Below are 27,722 nucleotides of genomic sequence, written 5' to 3'. Positions count from 1 at the left end.
AAAGAAACACAGAATTTTCTCTAAAATTTAAAATTTTAGCATATATTTAAATTTATTATGAACTTTTCTATCTATCGAAAGTAATAAACTTTACTTATAAAAATAATTTAATTGTTATTTTTAGATAACATTTCATAGAATTGAAGCTCGAAGTATGGCATTTTCTATTGTCAAAATTTATTGCAAATTGTCATCAGTTAATACTGACCTGAAATTGTAAGGATGTATTTCCTATTTAAAAAGGTCTTTTCATATACATATGTGCTACCAAATACTATTTCGTCACCTGAAAGACACATTTACAGACTTTTTTTGGTTTCTTTTATTAGAATTTGCCTTTTAGCATGTCAAATATCGGAAAAAACGTTACACGGCACTAAAGACGTCGAATTATAACTTCGTAACATCACAGTGAAATGCGAAGCAATAGGAGCACCATATACGGTCATATCTCGCAACTTCTCAACTCGACAATAAGCCGTTCCGGTATAATGCATACTTTGCAATTTTAAAGAGCTTGAAAATATAAAATCTATTCCCAGATCGCGAGCCGGATTTGGCCCGCGAGCCGTAGTTTGCGTTATTTTTCCCATCATCGATTTTGTTATCAGCTACTTTTACATTACATTTATAATGTATGTATCTTGAATAATTTAACAATTGTATAATTAAAATTACGCGCCATTTGTGGGTAAAATATGATATAACAAAGAAAAGAGAAAATAAATTCTGTAACAAATATAATTTCGTGAAAGAAAAAATACACATTTTCTACTTTAGAAATTCATAATGACAATATTAAGTAGGTTACAAAAGACAATAAAGTATATAATATTTTAATTTATAAAATAGAGCTTAAAATTATTTTATAGCTAAAGATGATACGATAAATTTTAGTTAAAATTCGAAGAATCGACGATTTATAAAAACTGACAACTATATCTAAAAAAATAGTTATTTAATAAAAATAGTACTTCATTCTTTATATGTTATAGAAGTAGTATTTAGCAATCAATATATTAATACTATTATACAATATTAAAATACTATTTTTAGATTTTATTTATATATTCATATTGCGATAACCTTAAATTTAAAGCTGTGTGTTATTAGTTTATAAAAGAAAAGCTAATGAAAACTGACATAAAACTATAACATATTTTTTTAAGCAGCACTCAATTTTGATTTCGAATGTTTTAAAAATAATAGAAGTTTAAGAATAACTTACCTATCATAAACAATACTATATATAATACATGCTGATTTTATCAGTCATTATTTTTAACTATGAGATCTTGCTTATAGTTATCATCGATTTTGCGCCTAATATTTTTGATACAGTGTCGATTTGTTACTGATTTATATCTTATTGCACCATAATATACAGTAAATTTCACAATTCTACTTTAAATATATATTAAAATAATATAAGCTAAATGCATTATCAATCTAACACGGATCAACAGTCACATCGAAGGGTGAAGGGTTGTTTTTACACTTCAATGTCAATACACTTCACGAGCTTTTGAGTAATGAATGAAAAAATTATGTATACAACTATGTCGAATGATTATTAATTAAATGCTGTTATATTATTTTCCCATAGCGAGTTGCTTTCAAGATGCTGTGCACATCACTGCCATACTGGGCGAGAGCGTCGTTTTCAACTGCCACGTGGAATTTCCCGGTGACCACGCCGTGCCATATGTCTTGCAGTGGGAGAAGAAGGTAGGCGAAACGGTACGCAAACCAACCTGATCTGCTCTCTTACCGCCTTGTCAGTGTCACGCCATTTAACTTATGTTGTCTGTTTAGTAGACAACGAGCCGACCGACTGCGATTATCGACCCGAAAAGTAATGTATCTATTGATATACAGCCTTGTAAAAAATAAAAATTCGAACAACTACGCAAAATCACTTAATGCTTTTGCGACAAATACAGACATGCGCTAGAACTTGCCTTCGGCGAATTCAAAATGCTTTCCAAAACACTAACAACAGCCGAGACGTCTCTTTTGAATACGCTTGTGAAGAAATTCAATGTTGACACTTTAGGGTTACCAACCGCCGTTCCATCTAACGTATCATAGGGTTTTAGCTAGACTATCGTTTACTACCTTAACAATGCTTTTCAAAGCCTACGATATTATCGCTATCCTTACTAAACAATTAAAATTAAATGCTATTTACTACAGCAACATTGTATTTAGATATGACGGAATAACCGTTTGAAACGCTTTCAGTAGCGAGGAATAAACCTTTACGTATAGCATTAAATTATACTGCTATTACCGCAATGATCCAGAGCTTCAAATATAATATTTAATAGACAATTATTAAAAGAATCTCATATGTGTTTAATAAAAAATGGCACATTTTCAAATACAATATTTTTATACGTAGTCTTCATTGCGTTTAATAAGTTTGTTAATATTCTTTTATAAAATAGGATGATAACCTTTTTTTTTTGATTACTGAGTTGAATGCGTTGATCGTATTCAACTCAGTAATCCAGATGAAGATGATAAGGCGAGAAACTTATCAGCGGTGATCGACGTTTGAAAAAGTAATAAACTTTAAGGATTTTTAGGTTGGATTTCCATTAGAAATCATAATTTATATATTTTAGAACAAATAGTGTAATTGGATGGGTTCTTATAATCCTTACGCCATTGTTAAACAAAGCGATAAAATGAACATAATCAATCGAATTACTACTAATGATCAAATTTGGATCATAAAATAAGGCATTGAAATAAAAACAGCAATACAGTCTTGATCACGATTATAAATATATATTAAATTTTTTTGGGATTTAAAATTTTTTTCCTCATAAGCAAATAATGATATATATTATGTTTCAATATTTAAAGAAATAAATGAAATTAAATCAGCGAGATAAAATTGATGATTAAATGATTCTTAGCTGAAGTCTTAAAAAAATAACAATTCATTTACATATGTATAACTGCAAGTGATAAATTTATCTAGAATATAAAAAACTGCAGGATTTTTTTTAAATAAATAAAATATCATACTTACTTACGAGTGTGATTATTGTTTCTTATACAACGAAATATACGCTTTGATTTAATATCTTAATATAAAAAAACTTTTATGTCTACGCAATTCAACTTCGTGACTTACACGCTACGTCATCTAATTTGTCAGCAGCAGATATTGTGTTATATGTAACCTATTACAACTTTATGACAACAACCCTAGACTACATTTTCCATTATTACATCATAAAGGTTGCTACCCTATTGTCACCACTCTATATATTTCGATATCTACTATTACAATAGTGTTCAAAAGATGCGTCACGTATTGGTTCTTCGAAGGCGTTCGCGACGCTGTATATCTATTGTATTGGCGAGTAATCAATTATTATACATCTTCGAATTATATAAAATATAATATACTACATACATTTATACTATATATTATATAAAAAAATAATATATCGGTAACTTTGAGAATGCATACCACAGTGTAACGGCCAATCAAAACGTGTCTTAAGAGAGCAGCAGACCATACATACTAAATATTACTATATGAACATGTTCCAAATGTCCCATTTCCAAAACATCCGTCAATTTCCCACCCGTTTAACTTTAAGTTGAACATGTGCGGATAGTTCGCATGAAAACGGCGTTTCTAGATCGAACAAGATTTTATTTAAACTTGTGCTATGGTATCTGTTTACTTTTTTGGTGCTGTTGTATCGAAGGAATGCAAAACATTTTCATATAAGCTGAGCTCACGTTTTTACTATTCACTCTTGTATTTAAAAGTTATCATGTCTCAAGTTTGAATATGAGCCAACCGTTTTCGTTATGAACTAATCCACCAAAATACTTGTATTATATATATATGTATTGTTTTACGTTCAACATATTATTATTATACATATGAGTTCAACCAAAAAACAGATACAATAAATACAATCAGCACATTATTTCTACTACTATCATTTATTTTTTGTACATACATATTATTATGATATTTGATCGATTTATATTATCGAGCACCTAAATGAGCTTACCACGGTTATGTTGGTTTTTTACCCTCGTCCACGTTTGAAAGGCACTGGTTCTTTATATACATATACATATTATTAAAAACGGTGTGTGCCGGTCGTTCTGTCTGTTTCTCTCTTCCTGTGGCGCTCCTGCGTTAGAATCATGACTGATGCTGCAGAAGTCAGATCCTGGCGCAGGTAGACTGTAGACTAAACAATGTGCATGTTGTCTATGTATCGTATTTATTGCATGCTATCGTAACGTATCGTGCTAATTCACCATAATGCTTAATTATGCAAAAAGTTTACGAAACGCGTTGCGCATATCGCCCGCCAGAGTTTAATACTGTTTTATTGAATTAGTCGGACGATATACGCAAATGTATGTTTAATGTCGCTTGTAACATGTTACGTTGAATCATCCCACGTGCGATTGTGCAAAACATGCAAATGTTAGAGCTTTCGAACACGTCAGCACAATCGCCATGTCATCATCGTTCACGAATAATCACAATTTGCACGACATTAACAGTAATATAATAGACCCTATATTTTTATGCATGCTATTTATTTTTATTATTTACACAATTCATCTGTATTACAAGACAATACATGAGAATACTATTACATAAAAATATAAATAAAATAGTTAATGCTGATGATCTCTTTCAAATGTGTAATGAAAATGTTAAAATATGATAATGCTCTAAATACAGTATTTGAAACATATCATCGTATTGCTTTAACGCATTAAATATAATAAGTAATTGTAATATGTTCATGAATATTATATAAAGTTATATCTAATTCATGGACATAAATATAAAATATGACGCTAAATAGTAGTTTATATTATACAATATATTATATGTAGATGTGAACCAAAAATGATATCTGATTAATTTATACAATATATCAACAAAATACTTAGAAATGATTGTTTCTAATGTAAGCCAATGCTTTTAAATAAATCAAATACATTTACTATACCTAAATATTGGTCCTCTGAACGGGCAATTAAATTTCCAATTTAATCAGTTATTCTGTACTACATGGCTTACCCACTTGAGTATTCGAGCTGTAGGAAAAGTGGCATCTAAATACATACATATTAATTATTTCATTCTTATAAGTTGAGACTTTTTTGTTATAAGAAAATCCCAAATTGGAAAAAGAAATTGGGGAAAAGTCCTTATCAAGGCTTTCCCTTTGAACCTGTCGAGGTAATACTTATATATTTCTATCGGTCCAATTAGAGTTTTATATTTATTATTATTAATTTTGATTGTTTTGGTAACCAGTGTTTTCAGCATCTCAGTAAACTCTCAGTGGGTGTTTCTTTATATTTATTTTTCTCTTACACTCGTTGCTTTCATATATTTAGGATGAGTTTGTTTGTATTGATTTTAAAATTAATCGTATTTTAAATCCCTGTTTCAAATCTACATTTATCAAATCTACATTTATATCTCTAAGGATCAATATTGATTCTTCTAATTATCCAGGACAATATTAAATAAAATTGGCGGCAAAGAATATCCTTATTGCACTCCTTTAGAAGTTTTTAATTTGAGAGTTTTAAATGTATATTTTATTATTTAGATACATATATTATATATTAAGTCAATATTTCAGATATAGAATGTATTTTTGTGTTATTATTGAAGGCCCAAATAATTAATTTCGCTTTCCAGAACTCGAAACTCTCGCATCTTGGCTTTTTCTGATTTATTTTTGCAATCTATGACAATAAAGTAACATTTTTAAGAGAGTTATGTAATTATCGACTAATTTCGACTTAACCACAATCAATATATTTTGGCCATAGCCCTAAATACTGAGGTTTCATTTAGGAAAATTATATTATATTATAATATTATTTATTATTTATAATAAATATTAAATGGTGTACTTTACTTTTGTCTAAAAATTACTTAATGATACTACGTTTCTCTTTACCAGTTTAATTCTTTAAAATAGGCCAGGAGAGAAGAACTCAAAAAATAGTCATTCCTTTTAAATTTTCAAATGCAGTGTAAATTTCATATCTAAGCACTGTTTTTTCTTAATAAATTTCATAATATCCACAGCAAAGATTATGATGTTTAGTATTCAATAATAGTATCTGAATGTGGGTTTTTTCGTTGAAAAACATTTCATTATAACTTTACCATGCCTAAACCATAGATCTGCTGTAAGAGTCGAGCTTCCATTTCTGGTAAAAAAGGTCACGTAACCGATGACGGTTAAGTTCACCGCTGACAAAACTGATTCAATAATACATGACAGATTGAGATATTTCCCACAAAGTAGCTGTTAGTGAAAAATACAATGAATAATTAAAGGCTTGAATTTGTACAAGCCTCATATTTTTCAACTAAGCCTTAACCCGTTCCGCGTATATTTTTACTAACATCAGATATGTCATATTTTAGTCGATTTCACTTCAAAATGTACTTCGTTAATGTTTTCTTAGCTTCAATAAAAATATTTTATCTGTAGTTGTTCCATGTTCAGTCATTTCAAACAAAGCATTGACTGCTCGAATAAACAATGCGGTGTAAATCAGTAAACTTACTATTACTATTTTTACCAAACCCTTTAATTGTACAAAACGTTCACTATTTCGAAAAAAGAACTTGTTATTTTTTGAAGCGCCTGAAAAAACCTGGTTTCGGCAAGGGCATAGAGAGTATAAAAAATCAGGAACCACTGAGTGAAAAAATACTCAAAGTAATTTGCATTGCTATTTAATTGGCTATTGATGTTACTCACAACGTGCTCAACCTTTATAGCAACCGTTCCTGACGATAGACTGATTCATTGAAATAAATATATGTTGCTCACTGTTTCGTTATAGCGTATACTTTGAAATTTTAAAGAATATGAAAATGTATAACCCAATCTTAGCTCGCTAGCCGGTTAAAATAAATAGGGAGCCAAATTTGGCCCATGGGCTGTATCTGACTCCTTACGTCTAATAAATGAGTCGATTTTTACTAAAAATATCAAAGCAAAAATGATATTTTTGTGTAATTAATATATAAATTTTGGGTATTGATTTGACGTTGGTTTAATTAGTTTTTAATCTATTAAATTTCTACAAGTATTTTTTATGGTACATCTTGTTTCTAAAAAGCTAATTGATTGATGTATATCCCAAAAGAATTATGTGTAAATTTGCTAATTATTCTGATAGATATAAAAAAACCAGATATTATTTTTCATCCATCTCTCTCTAATTAATATTATGTGTCGTAAATATATACATAGCATGGCTGTACAGAAGCGTATTTAATACAAATATACGTAATATATGTATATTAAAATTAATCTATAAAAATCTATGTATATCCTTTATATATATATGTCAAATGTAGGAGTCGCTACTTCGTCGTTGCCGTTCCAGATTTCAGCTTTGATTAACATTGGTGACCCTCGAGTCGTGATAATTTTGACTGACTGTTGTTTTTTGTGTGCGTGTACAGGGTCAAGAGATCCCGATCTACATCTGGTACGAGAGTTACCCCACCCACAGCGGGGAGGGTTACGAGGGGCGCGTGTCCCGAGTGGCTCCTGACTCGCCGTACGGGGCGGCGTCCCTTAACCTGACCGGCATCAGGGAGTCCGACCAGGGCTGGTACGAGTGCAAGGTAGTCTTCCTTAACCGCTCCCCCAACTCCCAGCACAAGAACGGCACCTGGTTCCACCTGGACGTGCACGCGCCTCCCAGGTTCGCCATCACGCCGGAGGACATCATTTACGTTAATTTAGGTAAGTTGTCTGTATTAGTATACTAGTTTATATTATAAGAAAATCATTGATGATAGTTTTGAAACACACCCTTCAAGTAAGATTATATAACTGCCATACATAAATTATTTAATAAAAATTATACACGTTTCGCCGGTATTTCAGGATCTCGTATTTAAAGCCAAATCATAGAGAAAATTGCTAATTGCTATTTTACATTTTTCTTATTTCCAACAAGATAAAGATAAAAAAAAACTTTTTGAGGTTATTGCAAAAACGAGATTTAAGTTCACAGGTAAATTTTATGGCGTAGCTCTGTGAAAAGAAATAATATATTTTTGCAATATGCTGATTATTCTTATCGTAATATTAATGTAGTTATGTGATTATTAAAACAAATATAAGGTTAATTAGAGTATTTGAGAAAATCATAAAAACTGCTATTCAAATACTTTCGACCTCTATTGAAAGCTCTAAAAAAAGCATGCATATTTTTGAAACATTTGACATAGACCCACCCTTTATATGCAGCGATATAAAAAAATGCAATTGTAGAATATTTAAAACTATTCGTATAAATTTAATTTTTACCAAAACAAGGCTCTAAAATTCTCGAAAAATTGTTTTTTTTTTAAATTTAAAAAATTTGCTAATTTCTCAAGAAATTATCCAGAAGAAACACTAATATTGCCGTAGTTTTAATCGTATCGCCATTAAACTGTTTTTTTAAATGGGCTTATTTCTCGGCAAGATTCGTTAGTCAGACTAATTCGCCATCTTGTTTTAAAATGGCGACTATTCAATAAATCATAGATAAAATGAATGTTTAATAATATAAATTAAAATTTAAGTCATTTATACGAGACATGACGAGTTTTGATGACACGATAACTGCTCTAGTATCTTAGATCGCCATCAAGCACTTTTTTAATAGACCTTGTAAGTATCTCGGCTTGGTTCATTAACCAGCCTGATTCGCCCTTTTGTTTCATAATGGCGAAAAAAAAATTCGTTACATCGTAAAAAATATTTAGAAAAAAGTTGCAGGTTAGGAGTTGAAAATGTAATAAAATTTCAATAAAAAAATCAGATTGGTATTAAGTTATTAAAAAAAATCCTTGTGAATATTTATATATTATATTAACTTCGGTAATCAGCTCTTTATCTTAATAATTACAAAATAATAAATAATATTAAAATATAATACAATTTTTTTTCAACATTTATGTAAACAGAAATCTACAAAATTCGTGCGGCCTTTTTCGGGTAAAGTTTTTAATATTGTCAATCAAGTTTTTCATTTTTTTAGCATAGTTCATTGTTATTAAAATTAATACTAGTATATTATAGATTTGATAACTAAGTCTATAAAAAACATTTATTGGGCCTCAAATTAAACAAATATATTTTTTTAAATAAAATTAAAAAGTATCAAAAAAATTCTACACGTTCTTAAGAAATTAGTAATTCATGAAAAAAAATAATCAAGAACAATTATTACTCGACATTATCTCTAAAGAAAATAACACGCTTCATAAAGTATAATGTTAATTTTACTCAGAGACATAACATAAGCAAAACATTGCCGAGGAGCCAATTAAATATCTGCATTTTCCTTCTGGAAAAAGCAGTTTATGAGTAAAATATCCCAAAAGTTGAAGTTGTATGAACAAATTTCTTTACTGAAAATTTCAGTTAAAAGTAAAAAGCCTTTTTATAGAAAAGATCATCGTTTTTTCTTTTATTTATATTAGTTATATAAAATTAAACTAATACTATTCTATTTTAGTTTATCTTGTACCCTGAAAGTGGGGTTTCAAGTTCGGTAACTGATAAGCCTTCATTGCCAATTTCAGTTTAAAAATATGAATATCCAAATATTCATATTTTTACTTTAAATAGATAAAATCCAGAGCATTGATTTTCAAACTATTGTTTCTGGACACGAAGTAGATATATCATGGCAGAAAAACATGTGATCGCGGCGTATAGATAGACGTAACCCACAAAATCACAAAAAGTTTTAAAAATACTGATGTATTTATATAGACTTTAATTACAATTTATGTATCGTGTATTTTAAGATTTTTTTTAACGCAATAGCTTTTAAAATATACTAAACAAGTTAATGACAATTATGATTTTTTGCCAAAACTTGTATAATATTATTTACTTTATACAATATATCACTCACACTTTGTCGTATTTACTGCTCAAATTCCTATCTGCAGAATATCATTATTTTTTCTAGATAAACAATATGATCGAAACAAATAGATAAGAGTGTAGAGCTTATAAAAAATATTACAAAAGGGATCGAACCTTTTTTCCCCCTACATAAAAAATACACAAATGTATACCATATAGCATTTTTTACATACTTCTATGATAATATTATCTTAAGGATGCTTATAATATTCTGAGCCATCAAATATAAGTGTATAAACATATGTTATTAAGCATATGAGAATCATATTATAGACCAAGTTTCAATTTCGTATCATATTTTTATCATATATCAACATACATTTTTAGCATTCTATAAATAGTAGTTAATCGATTACCTATTTTCAAAGAATACTAAAATAAATTTGTCATTTTTAGGTTCAACGGTACCAACTGGTACTCTATTGTTTTGGAATATTAATAGTTATTTTACCAATTTCAAGCGAAAATCAATAACTAGAGTTTGTTGTATTTCAATTAAAATTTTAATTTAAAAAATATTATTTATAGCTTATTTTAGTTACGATGATTGTGTGCATTGTATCTACACCTGCGTTGATTCACAGCGCATCCTTAGCAATTCGCTTTGACATATAATACTCGTGTATACATATATGTACATACGTTCAATGTGTATCTTTTTCAGACACACTGTACATTACCAAACCGTGTTCATATATCTTTGTAAAAGGATGATATACCGAACCTCTCCCGGTGATAAACACCCCATCAGGCGTTCGCGCTTATTACTTCAAAAAGCTCGTCCTGATTTATAAACCTACTCGGGGTCGTTTTTCTAATTCTAAAGTTGCAGAAGCGGGGGTTGCTTCCCACGTGGCGAATCGATTCATCCCTCTTCTGCTTTCTTGATATATCGTTCCCAAGAGTGACATTGCCGCACTGAGTACTGAACACCCTCGGCCATTAAGACTCGTTCTTTCGCGCGTTCACTCGGTTCGGATAAGTGTTTGAAATTGCTTTCTAACTTTCTTTTAGGTGATAAAATTAACATAGGCACACGTGTGTATGAATGGGGTTGTTTTAAAATCTGATAATAATATAATTTCCAACAATCGTACTATTTGAAGTGGGTTTCTTTGATTATTTGCTTACTCGGATGAAGCAAATTGAGAAATACTGTGCAAAATATCGAATTCGATACAGAAAATATGTATTTTGAAATCTTTCTTTTACATTTACTGTTATAATATTTTTAATTTTAAGTTGCCGTTATATATTCTTAACTAATTATCTATTGTGTCAAGCAAATTGAACATGGTTAGAAGTACAAAAATATTTTGAAAGCACTTTGGGGTTGGTTTATTATGCCATTAGAATACCCCTGATCTCTTTCTTGGTACGCACGATGTGAAGAGTTGTTCATAGTTTTTTTAACCAGTTATACAGATAAGTCTGCTTTGATCTTTTTGTTCGCCATACGTTAATCAATTATTAAAAATAATCACAGCCTTTTCTCTTTTTGCATAGAAAAATCGGATAACATAGCAAACCTATCATTTCTTGGCAGGATTAGGAATTGACACGGACATGTTAAACCCGCTCCGCAAGCAATATGTGACTGACTGAGGCTTGGTATTCTCTACATTAAAACGGCAGTGTATCTAACCGAGTAAAAATCACTCAGATTTTTCTAGATTAGTGTGAGCTTGGACAGTTTGCTCAGTATCATTAATAATTTAATTTTATACTATAATGTATTAGTTATAAGAAGCATATATAGTTTTTAAAAAAAACTGTAGCTAACATTAAAGTTAAATTGTTTTAAGTGGTATAGCTATGAAACGTATATTCATTGCGTAAAATCATATGAGAAACAGGGTCAGCTATGATTTTTCTGTCAGCGATTCTTTAACTTTATTTGTTCATTACTTTTCTTAGTATCATATCGATATTTTAATTAAATTTAAAGTTTATCAATTTAAACTTTTTTCGAAATTTATTTAATTCGACGAAGTCCGATACGAAATGATGGTATAAATTAATAGAAGCGAGGCTAGCTTCAAGCTTTTAATATATTAATTGAATAAATTAGCATATTAAATAAAATATACCTATTTGAAAAACTACTTCTTAATCTAGTCGAGAGCTGGCAAAGCAAAAAATGGGTGATACTCAGGTCTTTGCCCGTCACTGTCATAATGTATAATTGCTTTCATCAATTACTTAACTCACTTTACAAAATATCAAATTGAAAATAAATGTATCGCAGCGACCTCATTTTGGTCTGTTGCTCTTTCTTTATTTTGTATTAATGACACACATCTGGCTTTTAAAAACTTTTAATTATTTAGTATATGTTGATGACCTGAAAATGATTCATTGTATTAGCACAAATACAGATTCATTACTTTACGGTAGTCGATTGACAACTGACTACATTACATCATTGTCAAATGTCACATTGTTTCATTATTCAGATCTTCTTCGGTAGCGTGGTACTTCTTATTGTTAGAGATGATTTAGAGAATTGTTTCATTATTCAGATCTTCTTCGGAGGCGTGGTACTTCTTATTGTTAGAGAAGATTTAGAGGAAGCTCATCAGATATATTTACAAGAAAGTTCGGATAGAATCTGTATTTGCATTCTAGCGCATTTTTATTAGGAGCGATTATGTACTCAATGAAACACTATTGAATCTGCTGCAAATCTATCGACGCTCGGTGACTCAGTTGATATCCGAGAAAGTCGCGATTGCGTCCCTTATTTTTGTCCATCGCTACCAGGATGTTAGCACCCTACAACGCTCATCTGACAAGAGCCATCCAGCTTCTCACCAAGCTTGCCAGACTCAAAGATGTTTTCGGTGGTAGCTGCGAGGAGCTGGAGTGTGTAAACATATATTTTCTCTAGTGTATGAAAAATTGCATAAATGCCACTTAAAATGAGAAATAAACATATGATAGAGCATTATAAGCCAGTTTCGATTTTATTAGCATGAGCCTATAAAATTGTTATTCATGTTCAATATGGGTTATACAAGTCGTCTGAATACATTGCAATAACAAGAATTCCTTAAAGTAGTAATCTCAGCCCATTAATGTTTATTCTATTTATAAATGGTATTAATAAAGCTATTCATAAATCCAAATTTTTACTTTTTATCAATGACCTTAAAACATATTCCATTGAAGATAGTAAAAAACTAAAATTTGATGTTGAAAATTTATGTGCGTGGTCATCTGCTAATAGATTACCATTTAGCGGCAAAACAAATCATTTCATGACCTTTTCTAGAACAAGAACACTACTTAGTTTTGTTTATGAGATATATAACTATGTGCTTCATCACACAGAAGTAGTAACTGGTAATGTCCTATTTAAAGCAGACTGCAGATTCTATCAGCATATAGAAAACTCTAAGATGTTACTATTTGTCATGCGATATGCGCATCAATTAAAGAGCTCGAGGGCACTATGTGCATTGTACCACTTGGTACATAATATCTTTGACCATGCTACTCTGGCCTGGTTGCCAAATAATGCAACCGACTCAATTTTAATAGAAAAGGTCCAAAAAGGTTTCTCAGATACCTATACATAAAGAAATATAAATTTATTTATTCTTATTTCCCACAAGATTCCTACAAGGTATTCTAATATATAATTCCTTTAAGTAGCGTACCTGTAAAGGCACTAATAGGGAATATACACAATTTGGAGGTTCTGTAAGATTTGTTTTAATGTGCCACCAAATTATCAGCATTTATGTTCCTGAGTATTGTTTAAAGTATCACATTCAAGAACAGGAGTATTGGACAATCAGTACAGCTATATCCTACTTATTAACCATCAATAGATTTGTTCTCATTCGAGTACTCGCAGTTAGTGAACACATTATGGTCTAGCCATTAATGTTATTATAGTAAATATGTTTTGTGTATTTTTTTTTCTGTGTAAGGTGCGTTAGCTGAAAACTGCTTACGTCCTGCACATGTACAAAGATAAATAAATATGTATGAATGTATAATTTGTGTGTAAATAATATTCACTATCATGACAAATTGGAAGATCCTGTTAATATTATCACAGATTTGGTTTTCTCAAGTTTTTCTAATCTTAAATTCCTAATCTTACGGTTATTCCCATATGGTAGTAAAAAATCTTTAACAAAGAATGTAGCTTGTAGAAAGTATCAAATATGTATAAGCAACAAGAAAATTATTGTCAATGCAATTAATATTTAATACTATCTCAAAAATTACCCAAAGTACATTAAAATTTTGTATTTTAAGCAATTTGCAAAGTTTTTTCAATATATTAAATAGTCTGATGAATCGCTTGAATGGTTAATTATACTTTTGTTTTCTGATAACTAAAATTTGTTACCCTCTTGCATTCCAGGAGATGCTATCATACTCAATTGTCAGGCGGAGGGTACGCCCACGCCTGAGATCCTGTGGTACAAGGATGCCAATCCGGTGGAGCCTTCTGCTACTATTGGCATATTCAACGACGGTACCGAACTTCGCATCAGCAACATCAGGCACGAGGACATCGGCGACTACACGTGTATCGCGCGCAATGGTGAGGGGCAGGTTTCCCACACAGCAAGGGTGATTATAGCGGGCGGCGCCGTCATCACGGTAAATCATCAAGCAAAATACACACACAAACCCCGATTCAGTATGTGTTATTATTGAGATAGGACATCTTTGAACAAGTGAGGGCATAACCGATAGGCATATCTATTCTCTTTGGTATCCCATTTTTTCTAAAAATTCAAAGCAATCTTGCTGATTCCGTTGAGCAGAATTCATTACATCACTATTATATCGGTAAATATATAAACCACTATTACATTGCAAGATATTTCATTACAGTTAATCTGAAATACTTCTATAATGTTTATAATTGAAAAAAAATATGTATAAAATATTTGGTGCAACCTTGTTAAATGGCTTTCAAGTTGTACAGGGTGGTCAAACAAACATATTAAAGTGCTCATATTCAGACGTATACTGCAAATTTATTGATTAAGATTTATATTTCATTGTCAATGGTTTCATTAAGTGCTGATATTGAAAATTGTAACTGCTTTTGTATGGACCTTAAATCTATCTAGGTAATAGCAAACAAGATAGAACCAAATATTTTACATAATGAAATACTAAATTAAAACATTACTCTTCAGATTGTTAAAGTATTAAAATAGTTTTATATATCTACAAATAGTATTGGTATTTAAATTATATATTTTTTGCTAAAAATGTTCAAAAATGTATTTGTAATAATATTTATTATTTATTTATCCCTTTAAATCCCTTTTTGAATGATTGATCTTGTACACTTTATTATCGTTTCTGTTGCATTTATGTCCTTCACTTTTCAAAGTGTCCTTTTTGTATTAAGTGTTGTTTTATGTTTCTTAATCGTGATTGTTTTATAATATTGAAATGTAATATTTGGAGAAAAAATTGTAAATCTGAGGCGCTCAACCTAAATCACCCCTTTGTATTAATAAATCTGATCGCAACGCAATATGAAGCTCTTTTCAACGAAGAGCTTCAACTTGTGTTTTCTCACCATCACCTCTCGCCTCATTCTCATTGCGTTTATTTTGTTATTTTGCATTTTTTATCCCTTCTTCTTGAACGTTATTATTATAATTTTTTCCTTGATGATGTTAGAAGTAGATTGTTAGTTTGTTTTAATGATTAGTAATATATAAATATGCTACATTTTAAGGTTTTTTTCTGAATATTTTCATTTTATTTTAATATTCTCTATGAAAATATTTAGAAGTATGTCTATCAAAGTTAAGCCAAATAGATATTATTCCAGATTTCTTTAACATTAACATTTCATTTTATTTTACAATCATTTTGAAGAATAATACATCAACTCTGAATATTATCTAAGAGAACCTCCTTTATTTAATATGTATTATATTTTGAAATTAATTGTTTTATTAAAAAAACGTATGCACGTGTATTGTCTAAAAGTTTATAAGAAAACAATATTATAATGTCTAAAAAGGCTTGTACTCTTAGATTTATCAAAAACTTTGCTGATTTAATCTCATTCAATTCTATGATACAATATTAATTTGAATATTTTATAATACATATTAAATTAGAACAGCAAAGTACATATTTTATATTAAAATATTGCTTTGGATGATATTTTTAACTATGCCTTTGATTTCTTTTTAAATTGAAGATGCCGCCAACGAATCAAACAAAACTAGAAGGGGAGAAAGTGCAGTTTTCATGCGAAGCGAAAGCTTTGCCTGGAAATGTCACTGTCAAGTGGTTTAGGGAAGGTGCCCCCGTAAAAGAAGTAGCTTCTTTAGAAACCAGAGTAACCATCAAAAGAGATGGATCCCTGGTCATCAACCCCGTAGCTGCTGATGATTCCGGTCAATATCTTTGCGAAGTATCCAACGGCATTGGTGAACCACAAAGTGCATCTGCTTATTTAAACGTTGAATGTAAGATCCTTATTTCTACTCCATCTATATTTTCAATCACAATGGTAATACAATTTATTAAATAACGTTTTATAGATCCAGCTAAAGTTACTTTTACACCAACTATCCAATATTTGCCCTTTCGTTTGGCGGGAGTCGTACAATGCTACATAAAAGCGAATCCACCACTCCAATATGTAACATGGACCAAAGATAAAAGACTTCTCGAACCTTATCAAACGAAGGATATTGTAATAATGAATAATGGCTCACTTTTATTTACGCGCGTAAATCAAAACCATCAAGGAAGATATACGTGCACTCCTTACAATGCTCAAGGGACGCAGGGTTCTTCAGGCCCTATGGAAGTTTTAGTTAGAAAGCCCCCAGTTTTTACATTAGAACCCGATCCAATGTACCAAAGGAAAGTCGGCGAATCTGTAGAAATGCACTGTGATGCGCTAGAGGCCGAAGGCACCCAAAAACCTAATATACAGTGGCAGAGGAGAGACGGAGTCGCTCTGCAAAAAAATAGAGTAAGAATGATCGGAGGCAATATTACAATCGACACTTTGAGGAGATCTGATTTTGGATTTTATCAATGTGTAGCATCGAATGAGGTAAACTTTTTTATATACATATAATATAAAATATTAATACAGAATAATAATTTTTATTTTTATTTTAAGGTTGCTACTATTATTACTGGAACACAGTTGGTCATAGAAGGTACTCAGCCGCATTCTCCATATAATTTGACCGGAGCAGCCACTGAGTTCTCGGTGACGTTAAGTTGGATGCCAGGATATTCGGGTGGTCCGGATTATAAGCAAGATTATACGATTTGGTACAGAGAAACTGGAGTTTCAGAATGGATCAAAATACCCGTTACACCATCAGGATCAACTCAAGTAAATATTATAAATTATACTTCCTAAAATTTGCCACGAAGATAAGATAAATAAATTTAAATCTACATACAAATTAATTTTAAAACTATCAATAGATTTTTTACTTGATCATATTCTACAGATTAGATAAAAATCACTGAAATAATAAAAACATTTATTTTTGCAATATCTATTTAAAAACGCTTACTTTAAATAAATTCATTATCACAATCAAGGATAAAAGTGTAAAACTGCCAGTAGTTTACGTAATGAAGATAAAATCAGTTTTGATGAACAAGTTGAGAATAATCGATAGAACGTCTTCACGCCTGCACCACATCGCTTTTTATTTCAGAATAAATACAAAAACATATAATCAATAATAAAAATGGAATGATAAAATAAATTAACAATATATAAAAAAAAAAGACATTATATAGCTTAACATTAGGAATGTTTATTTTTAAAACAAGGTTGCAATCAGCGTTTTATTTTAGATAAACAACATTTAGTAGAGTAATACTGTCTACAATATAAAAGAGACTCAAAACAATTAGCACCTTTGAAGTGATTACATTTTTTGTAGAAAAAAATCAATCCTTTTGTGTATTTTTATATATTTTAAAAGTATTTGAAGTATAATTTACTTATAATTGCTTAGGAGAGAAGAATATGGACTGCATTTCTTCTCATATTTACGCAAAATGCCATTCTTAAGTTTACTGGAACATGCATTTTTAACAATTCAATTTAAACATTGAATATATTTAGGTGTCTGTAATATTTTGTAACTACTGCTCATATTTTAAAAATATTTTAAAAGTCTCGTTACTGTGTGGATTCTATCACATATTATGCTATTATTTAAAATTTATCATTTACTCTATTAAAATAGGTGACCATCAATCGACTGTCTCCTGGCACAACGTATGAATTTCAAGTAGTAGGAAAGAATACTATAGGAGAAGGAATGATGAGTAAGCCGATAACAACAAGAACACTAGGTAGGCAATTGAATATATAACATACTTGAACAAAAATTATAGGTTATAAGAATACCTTTTAATAAAGAAATTTATTAAAGAAAATATATTTATAAATTATTAGTTAAGAGTAGGCTTAATCATATTGTTAATATAGGATTACTAACAATGAGAGTTTATTATAATTGAGTATAATATTAAAAATGAGTAGGAAAACAATATCGGTAATATGTTTTTGGGGTAATAGATGTTGGGCTGCCTCGCAATGTGGCTGCTCAACAGCCACCAACTGCTGCTGATGAGAAGGTGTTCCAACCTGCGCCTGAAGATGCTGGTACTAACCCATTAGTGACGCTTACAGTGACAGAACTAAATGTTAAATTTTACAATTTACAGATAAATTTAATTCTGTCATTGATTTTAACAACTGCATGATTAAATGTTACCTTTGTAGTATTATAGATTCAATGTTGTTATAATAATATTATATACATATATTTATTTTAAGTATTTTAATTTTATATTATATGGAATATATGCAGAATATAAATTTATGTTTGCTTAAAAATATTTCTTTGTTTTAATATTTTATTAGCTGATTATTGAAGTGACTTTTTAAAAATATATTTAACGTACAGTATGAAAAATAAGTTTATTAAATTTTTAAGAATTCTTACCGCGATTAAGTAATTACTGTTTCTAAATCTAAAACTCATAAGCTTCATACACATGGAGCCGTATTAATATCATTATTAATAATAAACTTCTAGTGCTGTTCATATGATCAATCGTATATGACTATCCGCTTATAACTACATTTTCAGCTAAGTTAAGTTGTTGTTATATTACTTTTACATACATGGTTTATTGTATCAGCTTTTAAATAATTTATCAACAGGTAATAATATATTTGACTATATATTTTTGCTGAGTTGGGTAAATATAATCAAATAAAGCAACACAATAGATCTGTAGTAAAAGTCAGTGACTAATACCTGAATTCAGTTCTAATCAAACATGGACCCTAGAGTATTATAATTTCTAACGTATCTGAGAGATCGCAATTAGTTCTTATTATATAATAATAATTCCGATTGATCATCACATATTAGGTATTCTTAAATTTTCCTAATCTCACGGATAAAAATCGTGTTGAATATTTCAAATAAAAATCGAACTAGGTTGTTCATAGTGACATCTAATGATTGTCAGCTGTAAAAATAGTTTTTAACTCATAAATTACATGTCATTAATCTACATACTTTGATTTCATTCTGTTGTCTCACTATTTACTTAGTGCTTGTAAATAATCTTTACCATGCTGTTAACGCATTGGGACAGTGCCTGTGATGCTGTAACGAAAGACTTACAATAAATATATAATATTATTCACTTCTTAACATACTATATGTACATTTATTTATTGATTTTAAACAAACATGCATTTTTATATTATGAATGTTGTAGATAATGAATTTTTATGTTAGAAATGAAAAGTAGCTGCATATAACAATAATTTTATTTCATATCGAGGTCGCACAGTTTTGTTCAATCATACAACTCTGCTTTTTTATATATGTTCAAAATTATTATGAGTGGAATCGATTATTATTTTATTTATTTTTGATAATTTATAATATGATTTAGGCTTAATCACCACAATGCAACAATCGATCACAATTTTTGTTATTTTTTTTTATTTTTTTTACAGAAATTAAAGATTATACTAGTGTTATTATTTTTCCAACCGATTCCACAGGCGCCATTCTGATACCAACGGTCTTGCGACCAAAAGGTACAATGAGTTTCCACTTATTCATGTATTAATCCATCACTAAAGTTATTTAGCACGTTGCTTGAGAACCTCTTCACTTGTAATATACACATATTTCTATATCACATATATATTATAATAAATAAAAAAACATAGTAAAGTAAATTTTTGATTAACATAATGTCATTTGTCGTAGTTTATGCTTGTTGTATTATTTTTTGTACTTTATTTAATGCACTTGATGATCTCGTTAGAAAATTGAGTGATAATGGCTTTTTTTATTTATTTAAAGTTGCACTTTTAAAATCAACATTAATATATTAAAAATATACATAATACTAATTTATGATTTCAGGTCCTAAACCAGGCCCCCCTAGGAATTTAACTGTTACTGAAATAAGCAATGGGTTTTTGATCACGTGGCAACAACCCTTAGAAAAATCTAATTTAATACAATTTTATACAATTAAATATCGCACTGATGCACAATGGAAAACACTTAACAGAGGACAAATAAGGCCTGAGGAAACTAGTTATTTAGGTAATGATAATTTTTTTCAGATATTTATAATATACAACGCCACCACAGATAAGGTAATAACAGTGTTATATTGTAGAAGTTAAAATGTTATATTAATTACATAACATTTAAATTTATTTTTAACAAAAAATGACAGTAAGCATTTTCTTGCTCTGAGTCTTCATTTATTTTGATACATAGTTAATATTAAATTGATTTAAATTGATGTAATGCATAATGGAAATGTCCCAGAGCCCTGATTAATTTTAATATTCTTAGTATCCAGTATCCACCCTCTTTAAAAACATTTTCTGAAACTAAACTACTAACAATTTCGAAACTTATTTACAGACTGGTGACTTTTGAGTGATTTCTGTACATAAGTTTAAGCTTTCTGACTTTCTTTAGAATATCTATAAGATTTTACATCTCCATTTAATTTCAATTAATCTTTATAGGTTATCATTTAATATATAATAGTATAAAATTTTTGGCGTATTTTTTCCACGTTCAGTGTTCATAAATCGTTGGTTTACTTCTCACAAATGCTTAAAAAAAATTAGCATTGCATTCCGTCCTAAAAATATAGCGAATTGTCGATTTAAATTGACTATAAAAACTATTTATGCTAGCAAAGTATAACTATTGATCTAAGTCAAAACTCAGTTTTTAAAGAAGCAGATCAACCGTATCTTAAAAACATGACCGGTTTCAAATCAACTTACAACTTTACCTTTAACTTCTTTCTTTGAGAGTACTGTCAAAACTAACATAAATGAGTTTATTTTTGTGATTTCAGTAAAAAATCTAGTCGGTGGTAGAACATATTACTTCAGAGTGTTAGCTAACAGCGTGACTAGCTACGAAAGTTCTGAGGAGGTGAAATTTCCTGTGCCGGCAAGGGTGAAGCACAAAGCCATAACAGCAGGAGTCGTGGGAGGAATTCTTTTTTTCATTGTGGCCATAATTCTTTCGGTCTGTGCTGTTAAAATATGTAATAAGAGAAAAAGAAGAAAACAGGAAAAGGGTGAGTGGTTTGATGACAATATTGCCAGAGGTCATATGTTTGACCTTTATAATCGATTGTCTGAATTTTTTAACCAACAACTAAAATTAGAGTAAAATTTAGTGAACGGTTGTGGGTTTCAATTTGATAAATAGTTTTGAGTATTACAAGTGATATATTTACCATATTGACGACAAAGGAGTTCATTATCATAAAAAAGCCTCAATCACAAGAACAGAGTTGTACTGATAATAATTTCTCAATTTGTGGTGCTAATGATGCTTACATCTACATTCATTCCCATTGTTAATTTTTGTTATATAGTTTTGTTTTTATTTATTTAATGAGACTTGTTTATTTTAAATTCGATAACAGTTTTAATTTTATATATTAATTTTCTTATATAAGTCGTCAATTTTCTTTAACGTTAAAATTCAGCATTATTCATCAACATATATCAATATATATTTGTATATAATTAATGTGTTTTTATTGAATCTAATTGACAGATCCAGTATAAATATTTTTTTATACATTATCATATATTATTAATATCACTGTATGTATATACACAATTATGTATGTATATAATATAATAAAAATCATGATGTTTTATGTACATCATTTACAATAAATTTGCATGCTTTATTTTCATTAGTTTTAAGTTAAATGGAACAGATACATTGTATTTGTAAATAGAAACTAACTGATTAGCATTTATTTATCTTTACTAACAGTCATTTATTATTTTTTATGTATAATATGTGTTAGAAAAAAATAACAGGTTTTATTTAATTTACCAAGGGTCGCATTCACTCAATAGTATATTTTTACAATAACTAAGAAAATTATTTATAAAAAAAAATTGTACTTATGTGCAATATTTTGTTCCATTTATTTCATTCGAATGATCATTTTCATATGCTTAACCATATACATATAAATGTATGTATATTCAATTATTGCTTTCTTCTTAGTCGCAATATGGTGTTATTACCCTATGGTGAGCATGTGGCCCTGGCTTACAACTATTAACATCTTCTACGCGAACGTCGCACATTACCATTAAAATTAGAAATAATTCGATTACAGAATACAACATGGTAGCCTGCAGAATTACAGATATACGCAACGGCGCGGCCAGCACTCAAGTGCCTTTCAAAAAGTAAGTAGTTAAGGCAAGATTGTAATTATTGATTTTTGCTAACATTATTGTCTTTATTAACATATTTATTGTTATTTCCCATCTTTTCACTTAAAACATGAATGGAATATTAGGAAATCAGGTAATTTTTATATGTATATCTATCTATCTACCATGTAGGTAAATCAAATGAAAATCTTAAAATTTCCATAGAAATCCTAAGCATCATGGCAATATCCTGTAAGTTGTTAGTATCGTTACTTATGACTAAAGAGTGTCTTGACGTTCACAGTATAGTGCTGGTAATTTATATAAAGATTACTAATGTATTCGTTGAAAAATCAAAAATATTTTGCTTAATTTAAAAGAGTAGTATAAATTAACCGAAAGTTTTCTATATCCATTACCATTAAAAACTATTATGTTTATAAAAAAAAAGATTTAGTCGATGACACTTGAGAAAATTAGATTGTATGTTTATATGTATAGAGTTACTATCGATATAAAATAGATATATTTTATTATTTTTACAGATATTTATGAAAAAAAAAGCCAATTAATTTACAAATTATTTTAGCAAAGTCTAAAACCATTATTAAATATTTAATATTTCTTATAGCCATTGTGGTGTTATCTAAAAGACCTGGGTTCGAATCCCATATGAACCCTATTATTTTTTAATTTTTATTTTATCTTGGAAGATTGGAATTAGTAATTATTATATAATTATAATTCTGATCGATCATCACAGATGGGGTTCTTAAGATTTTTTAATTTTACATAAATAAATAAAATAAAATCAAAAATAGTGCCATTTATTGTTTATAAGCTGTATTAATAGTTTATAATTAATAAAATATAAAAATAGTCATTTACATATGCTGTCTCACTACTTTGCCAGCTTCAATAAATGATCGCAGGTTTAAGGGAAGAGGCAGAGAGGCGGCGGAGAGCACGCTTGGCTTATGTTAACATCTGACAATGTTGCGAGTCCAACTAAACAAGTTGGCCCTAGAACCAGGGACGTCATTTAAGGGGGGGTAGGTGGGAGGCATTTGCCTCCCCTTGAATTGGGTTAGAAAAATTAATGTCATTTAATTAAATATTATGAATCTAAGTGAAATAGAAATATTAAAAAAAAAGCAAAAATTAATTTTGCATATGTAGTACATACATTGACATACTTTCCATTACCTATTTACATGAGATGTAGAAATATTATAGTGAATGTGTATTTTTAGTAAAGTTTTATTTTACTAGTGAAGTCCATATACAATATCACCAGTAGAAATATATTTTAACTGGCGAAAATATAATTTAACTGGTAGGCTCTAGTGAAATTATATGCTGCTCTAAAATGTCTATGAAACTCAATTTGACAGTTGCGAAATGTCCATTTGCTGTTTTAACCCAAACCAAACCTAATGGGGGCTCTAAAACTAATTACAATTCACTAGAACAAGTCCAAAATACAAACTAAGCCAACTCATCTCTCAGAGTTGAATAAGCAGAAGAATAAGTACAGACAGATGTCGCATCTTCCATATTGTTTTATAGTTTGTCTGCACTTGGATAGTACACTATGTTTTAAAAATATGGTAGGTATTCTTAATAATATTACTACGGATTTCTGATATAAGAGGGGTGATAAAAGTTTATTCAAATCGAATTTTGGTCAATAGGAGAATGCAAAAACAATTATCACTTCTCAGAAGTCTGAAACTTTTGACTTCTGAACCTTAAGGGATAATTGCTTTTTGCGCTCTCCTATTGGTCAAAATTCGGTTTAGATATGCTTCGCTTCTCACTTATTGTAAGTCGTAATATTGCTATTGAAAGTCCTAATATGAACACTAGATAACCGAGCGTTTCCAATGTGACGGCACGATTTTATTACTTTTGAAGTAGATTTTAATCAGGGACGCCTCCTTTAATTTGGCCAGAAAAATGCATGTTATGTAATGAAATTCTATGAATTTTAATAGAGTGGAATCATTATAAAACGACCACTGAATTGCATACTTTTGCCCCCCCCCCATCCCTGGAAAAATCTAAAATGTCGTCCGTAACCTAAAACACCTTGATAATATACGGCTGACCTGTGAATGCCAGTTCAACCATTTTGAGCATTACAGCAACAACAACATTATACGATAACACTATCTGGCAAAATAATTCTTACCGTTTAATATAAATTTTAACCATTTATTATAAATTCCGACCAATTAATATAAATTCTGACCATCTAATATTTATTCTGACTTTTTAATATAAATTTTGGCTCGTGTAATATAAATTCTGATCACAACTGTATTAAAACAAATTCTGACCCGAAAAATATGAACTTATGAAAAATAGGTGTGGCAAAATAAGATATCCTGTGAAAGAGGTAGGGGGGGGGGCAACTACTTGTAGGTATTAATTGTGTTTGTCTACAATAATACTCTCATGTAATTTTATATTTCATTATTGGTATTTAAACCAAATTTAATGCTTTGAATGGAATATACTAGAATATCTAGATGCATATCTAGATCAACTAATTTATCCAAAGCTATATTAAGTAATATAGGGATAAAGCGTCATCTTGACGTACTCCATATTGCACTTTGATGGATTTTTAAATATGTTATTGTTTCCCATACTTTGTTAACTAATCTAGATACTATCAGTGTTTCTTTTTGACACTATCATATATCTGACTTCAATGCTATAATAATATAAAAGATAAGTTTTCTTTATGAGAGGAAACCTGGATTAAGGTGAATTTTTCTGGTCTAAAAGTATATAATATAGGACATTTTAATGATGAATAAAACATAAATTTCAGATGTTCATTTGACTTACTCTTATACAAGTTCAAAATATCTATTTACTTTTGTTTTATGAAAACATTTTTTCTAATAAATACTTTGTAAATTTCAGATTTAGAACGAGCGGAATATCAAGTGTGAGTACTTGTTTGAAATTTATTTTGAATTGGATATGGCCCCGCGACCGTTGCTCAGGAGAACCAGAATACTGGCGACATACAGAATATTGGCATCCAGAGTTAAGGGGTACAGACAGGAATCTCGGCAGCATCCACCGTGCTGCTGACGGACGTTTTGTGTTACGTGCCTCCACATCCGATCTCACCAACGACAGTAGCTCCGATGATGGTGGATTTATCCCAAAACGTGGCATAGCTCGCGCATCTTGGAGGAAGCCTCTTGTCGCCTACCCGAGCCAGTTAACGCTGCGCTCCGACGGATCCGGCCAGAGTGCGAGAATATTTCCTGGATTTTTTTACCGTCCAATACTGCTCCCCACCATTTATTCTCCGACCCCTCGTTTCCGTGCATCGTCACCGACTGCGTTCTCGCATCTATCACCCGTGTACTTCAGCGATCTGAGCTCCGTTCGGCAAACAAGTTCTGCGGACCGATCGTATCCCACTCCTCCGACGTTCGTTCGTTTACGTTCAATACACCAACGATATTCTCAGGAGCTACCTTCGTTGAGAGCTATTCATGAGGAAGTAAGAGGTCCACGACGCTTGGCACGTTCCGCTCCCGATCTGGCAAGAAGACCATCTCACGAGCCGTCACCCGAAAGCCGTTCATCGTCGAGTGGGTTCGGAAGTAAAAACACATCTCAACAAAATCAAAGTAGCAGCAGGTCAGGGAGTGAGTGGCGAGCACCGCCGTACAGACCACCTCCGCCTCCGCCATCCTTGTGGTTAGAATTATCCTTAGAACCGCCCGGGGAGTCCGGTTCCGTAGATGCACATTACGAGTTCGATCCTGCCACACCCACGCCCTCTGTGTCTACACCTACAGAGCTGAGGCCACGATCGAGAACAAGACCTAAGGATATGGAGGCGCGCGTGCGTGCTATGAAAGAAGAATTTTTTGAGTTCCGGCGCCGTCAAGCTGAACGTCATCGCTCTAGAGATCTTGAGAGCATTTGCTGATGTTTGTTAATGTGTGGACTTAAGTGATAAGTACTTGTATTAAAATCGAGTTTTAGTATTAATTCATCGTAAATGACTTAAACAAACATTTGTGTGTGCGCGAAACGACGATATTTATATATGAATATTATAATGTTAGTGTGATTAAGCGTAAATTATATATATAATGAAAACATGTTCTAAATTTCACAAGCAAGTACCAAAACTCCAAAGACACATAATATTGATTACTGCATTAAATTATTTAAAGCTAAGGTAACGATTCTGCGATACATTTATTTGTATTTTTAATAAAAACGTTTAAATATATATAGAAAAAAACACGATGGCGTACGAAATTACAAATAATAAGCTCAAATATATTATATTTATAATAATATGATAAACATTTGATTTTGTATATGTGTATATACATATATACACTTATGCGTGTATAATATGTATATATATTTACTTCTTTTTGATTTCATTTTATTATTCATTCCACAATATTATAAAATAGGGAGCAACTTTGATTTATTTTCCAGTTCATAAGAGTCATATGCCTGCGTTGGCACATGGATATTTTTAATGTTCCTATTCTTTCTAAATAATATAATTTATTTCACGAATTACAAACTTTTATATAATGTAATTTTCACCTAATGTAAGTAGATATGAAATAACAAATATTTCAACTCGAAAAGTTCATTAAATGAAATTGGAAGTAATGTCGAACAACTGTTAAATTTTAGCGAAAGTTTATCCAAAATTTAAAAATAAGAATTTTAAAATCAATTTTTTTTAATTTTTTTGAAAATTTTTTTGTATGTAAATTTTAAATTTAATTTAATAGAAAATGGTATATATTGAAGTATGTATAAATCCTGTTTAAATTTTTTATGTACACTTTGAATGTGTTTATGTTTAGTTGCAATAATATTATATCATTGGACTGTATTTATTTATTAAAAAATGTGAGAAAATTATATTAATTTATTATTAATTATAAATTATTTTTATAAACATATTATTC

The 27,722-nt window shown here is 30.1% G+C and overlaps 1 protein-coding gene across 12 annotated transcripts in view; it reads left to right on the top strand.

The window, feature by feature from the left end:
* The window catches only part of tutl (immunoglobulin superfamily member turtle), a 79,418-nt gene extending 52,576 nt beyond the window's left edge, over nt 1-26,842 (top strand). For 2 of the 12 annotated variants that reach the window (XM_088201463.1, XM_088201462.1), the window contains exons 3-14: nt 1,607-1,740; nt 7,514-7,799; nt 14,368-14,609; nt 16,186-16,456; nt 16,532-17,055; nt 17,125-17,346; nt 18,221-18,329; nt 18,556-18,642; nt 20,438-20,623; nt 21,402-21,629; nt 22,701-22,773; nt 25,678-26,842. In XM_088201463.1, coding sequence (XP_088057589.1) covers nt 1,607-1,740; nt 7,514-7,799; nt 14,368-14,609; nt 16,186-16,456; nt 16,532-17,055; nt 17,125-17,346; nt 18,221-18,329; nt 18,556-18,642; nt 20,438-20,623; nt 21,402-21,629; nt 22,701-22,773; nt 25,678-26,707 — 3,392 coding nt within the window. In that variant the 3' untranslated portion in view covers nt 26,708-26,842. Of the gene's footprint in view, nt 1-1,606; nt 1,741-7,513; nt 7,800-14,367; nt 14,610-16,185; nt 16,457-16,531; nt 17,056-17,124; nt 17,347-18,220; nt 18,330-18,555; nt 18,643-20,019; nt 20,104-20,437; nt 20,624-21,401; nt 21,630-22,683; nt 22,774-25,677 lie in introns of those variants that run through there. The other 10 variants (XM_088201469.1, XM_088201470.1, XM_088201466.1 and 7 more) reach the window with 7 other exon arrangements.
* Nucleotides 26,843-27,722: the final 880 nt, after the last annotated feature.

This window comes from Plectrocnemia conspersa, unplaced genomic scaffold (assembly GCF_051122295.1).
Source record: "Plectrocnemia conspersa isolate PC_06_02 unplaced genomic scaffold, ASM5112229v1 ptg000013l, whole genome shotgun sequence".
Classification (NCBI taxonomy): domain Eukaryota; kingdom Metazoa; phylum Arthropoda; class Insecta; order Trichoptera; family Polycentropodidae; genus Plectrocnemia; species Plectrocnemia conspersa.
This window is presented reverse-complemented; position numbering and strand designations above follow the sequence as displayed.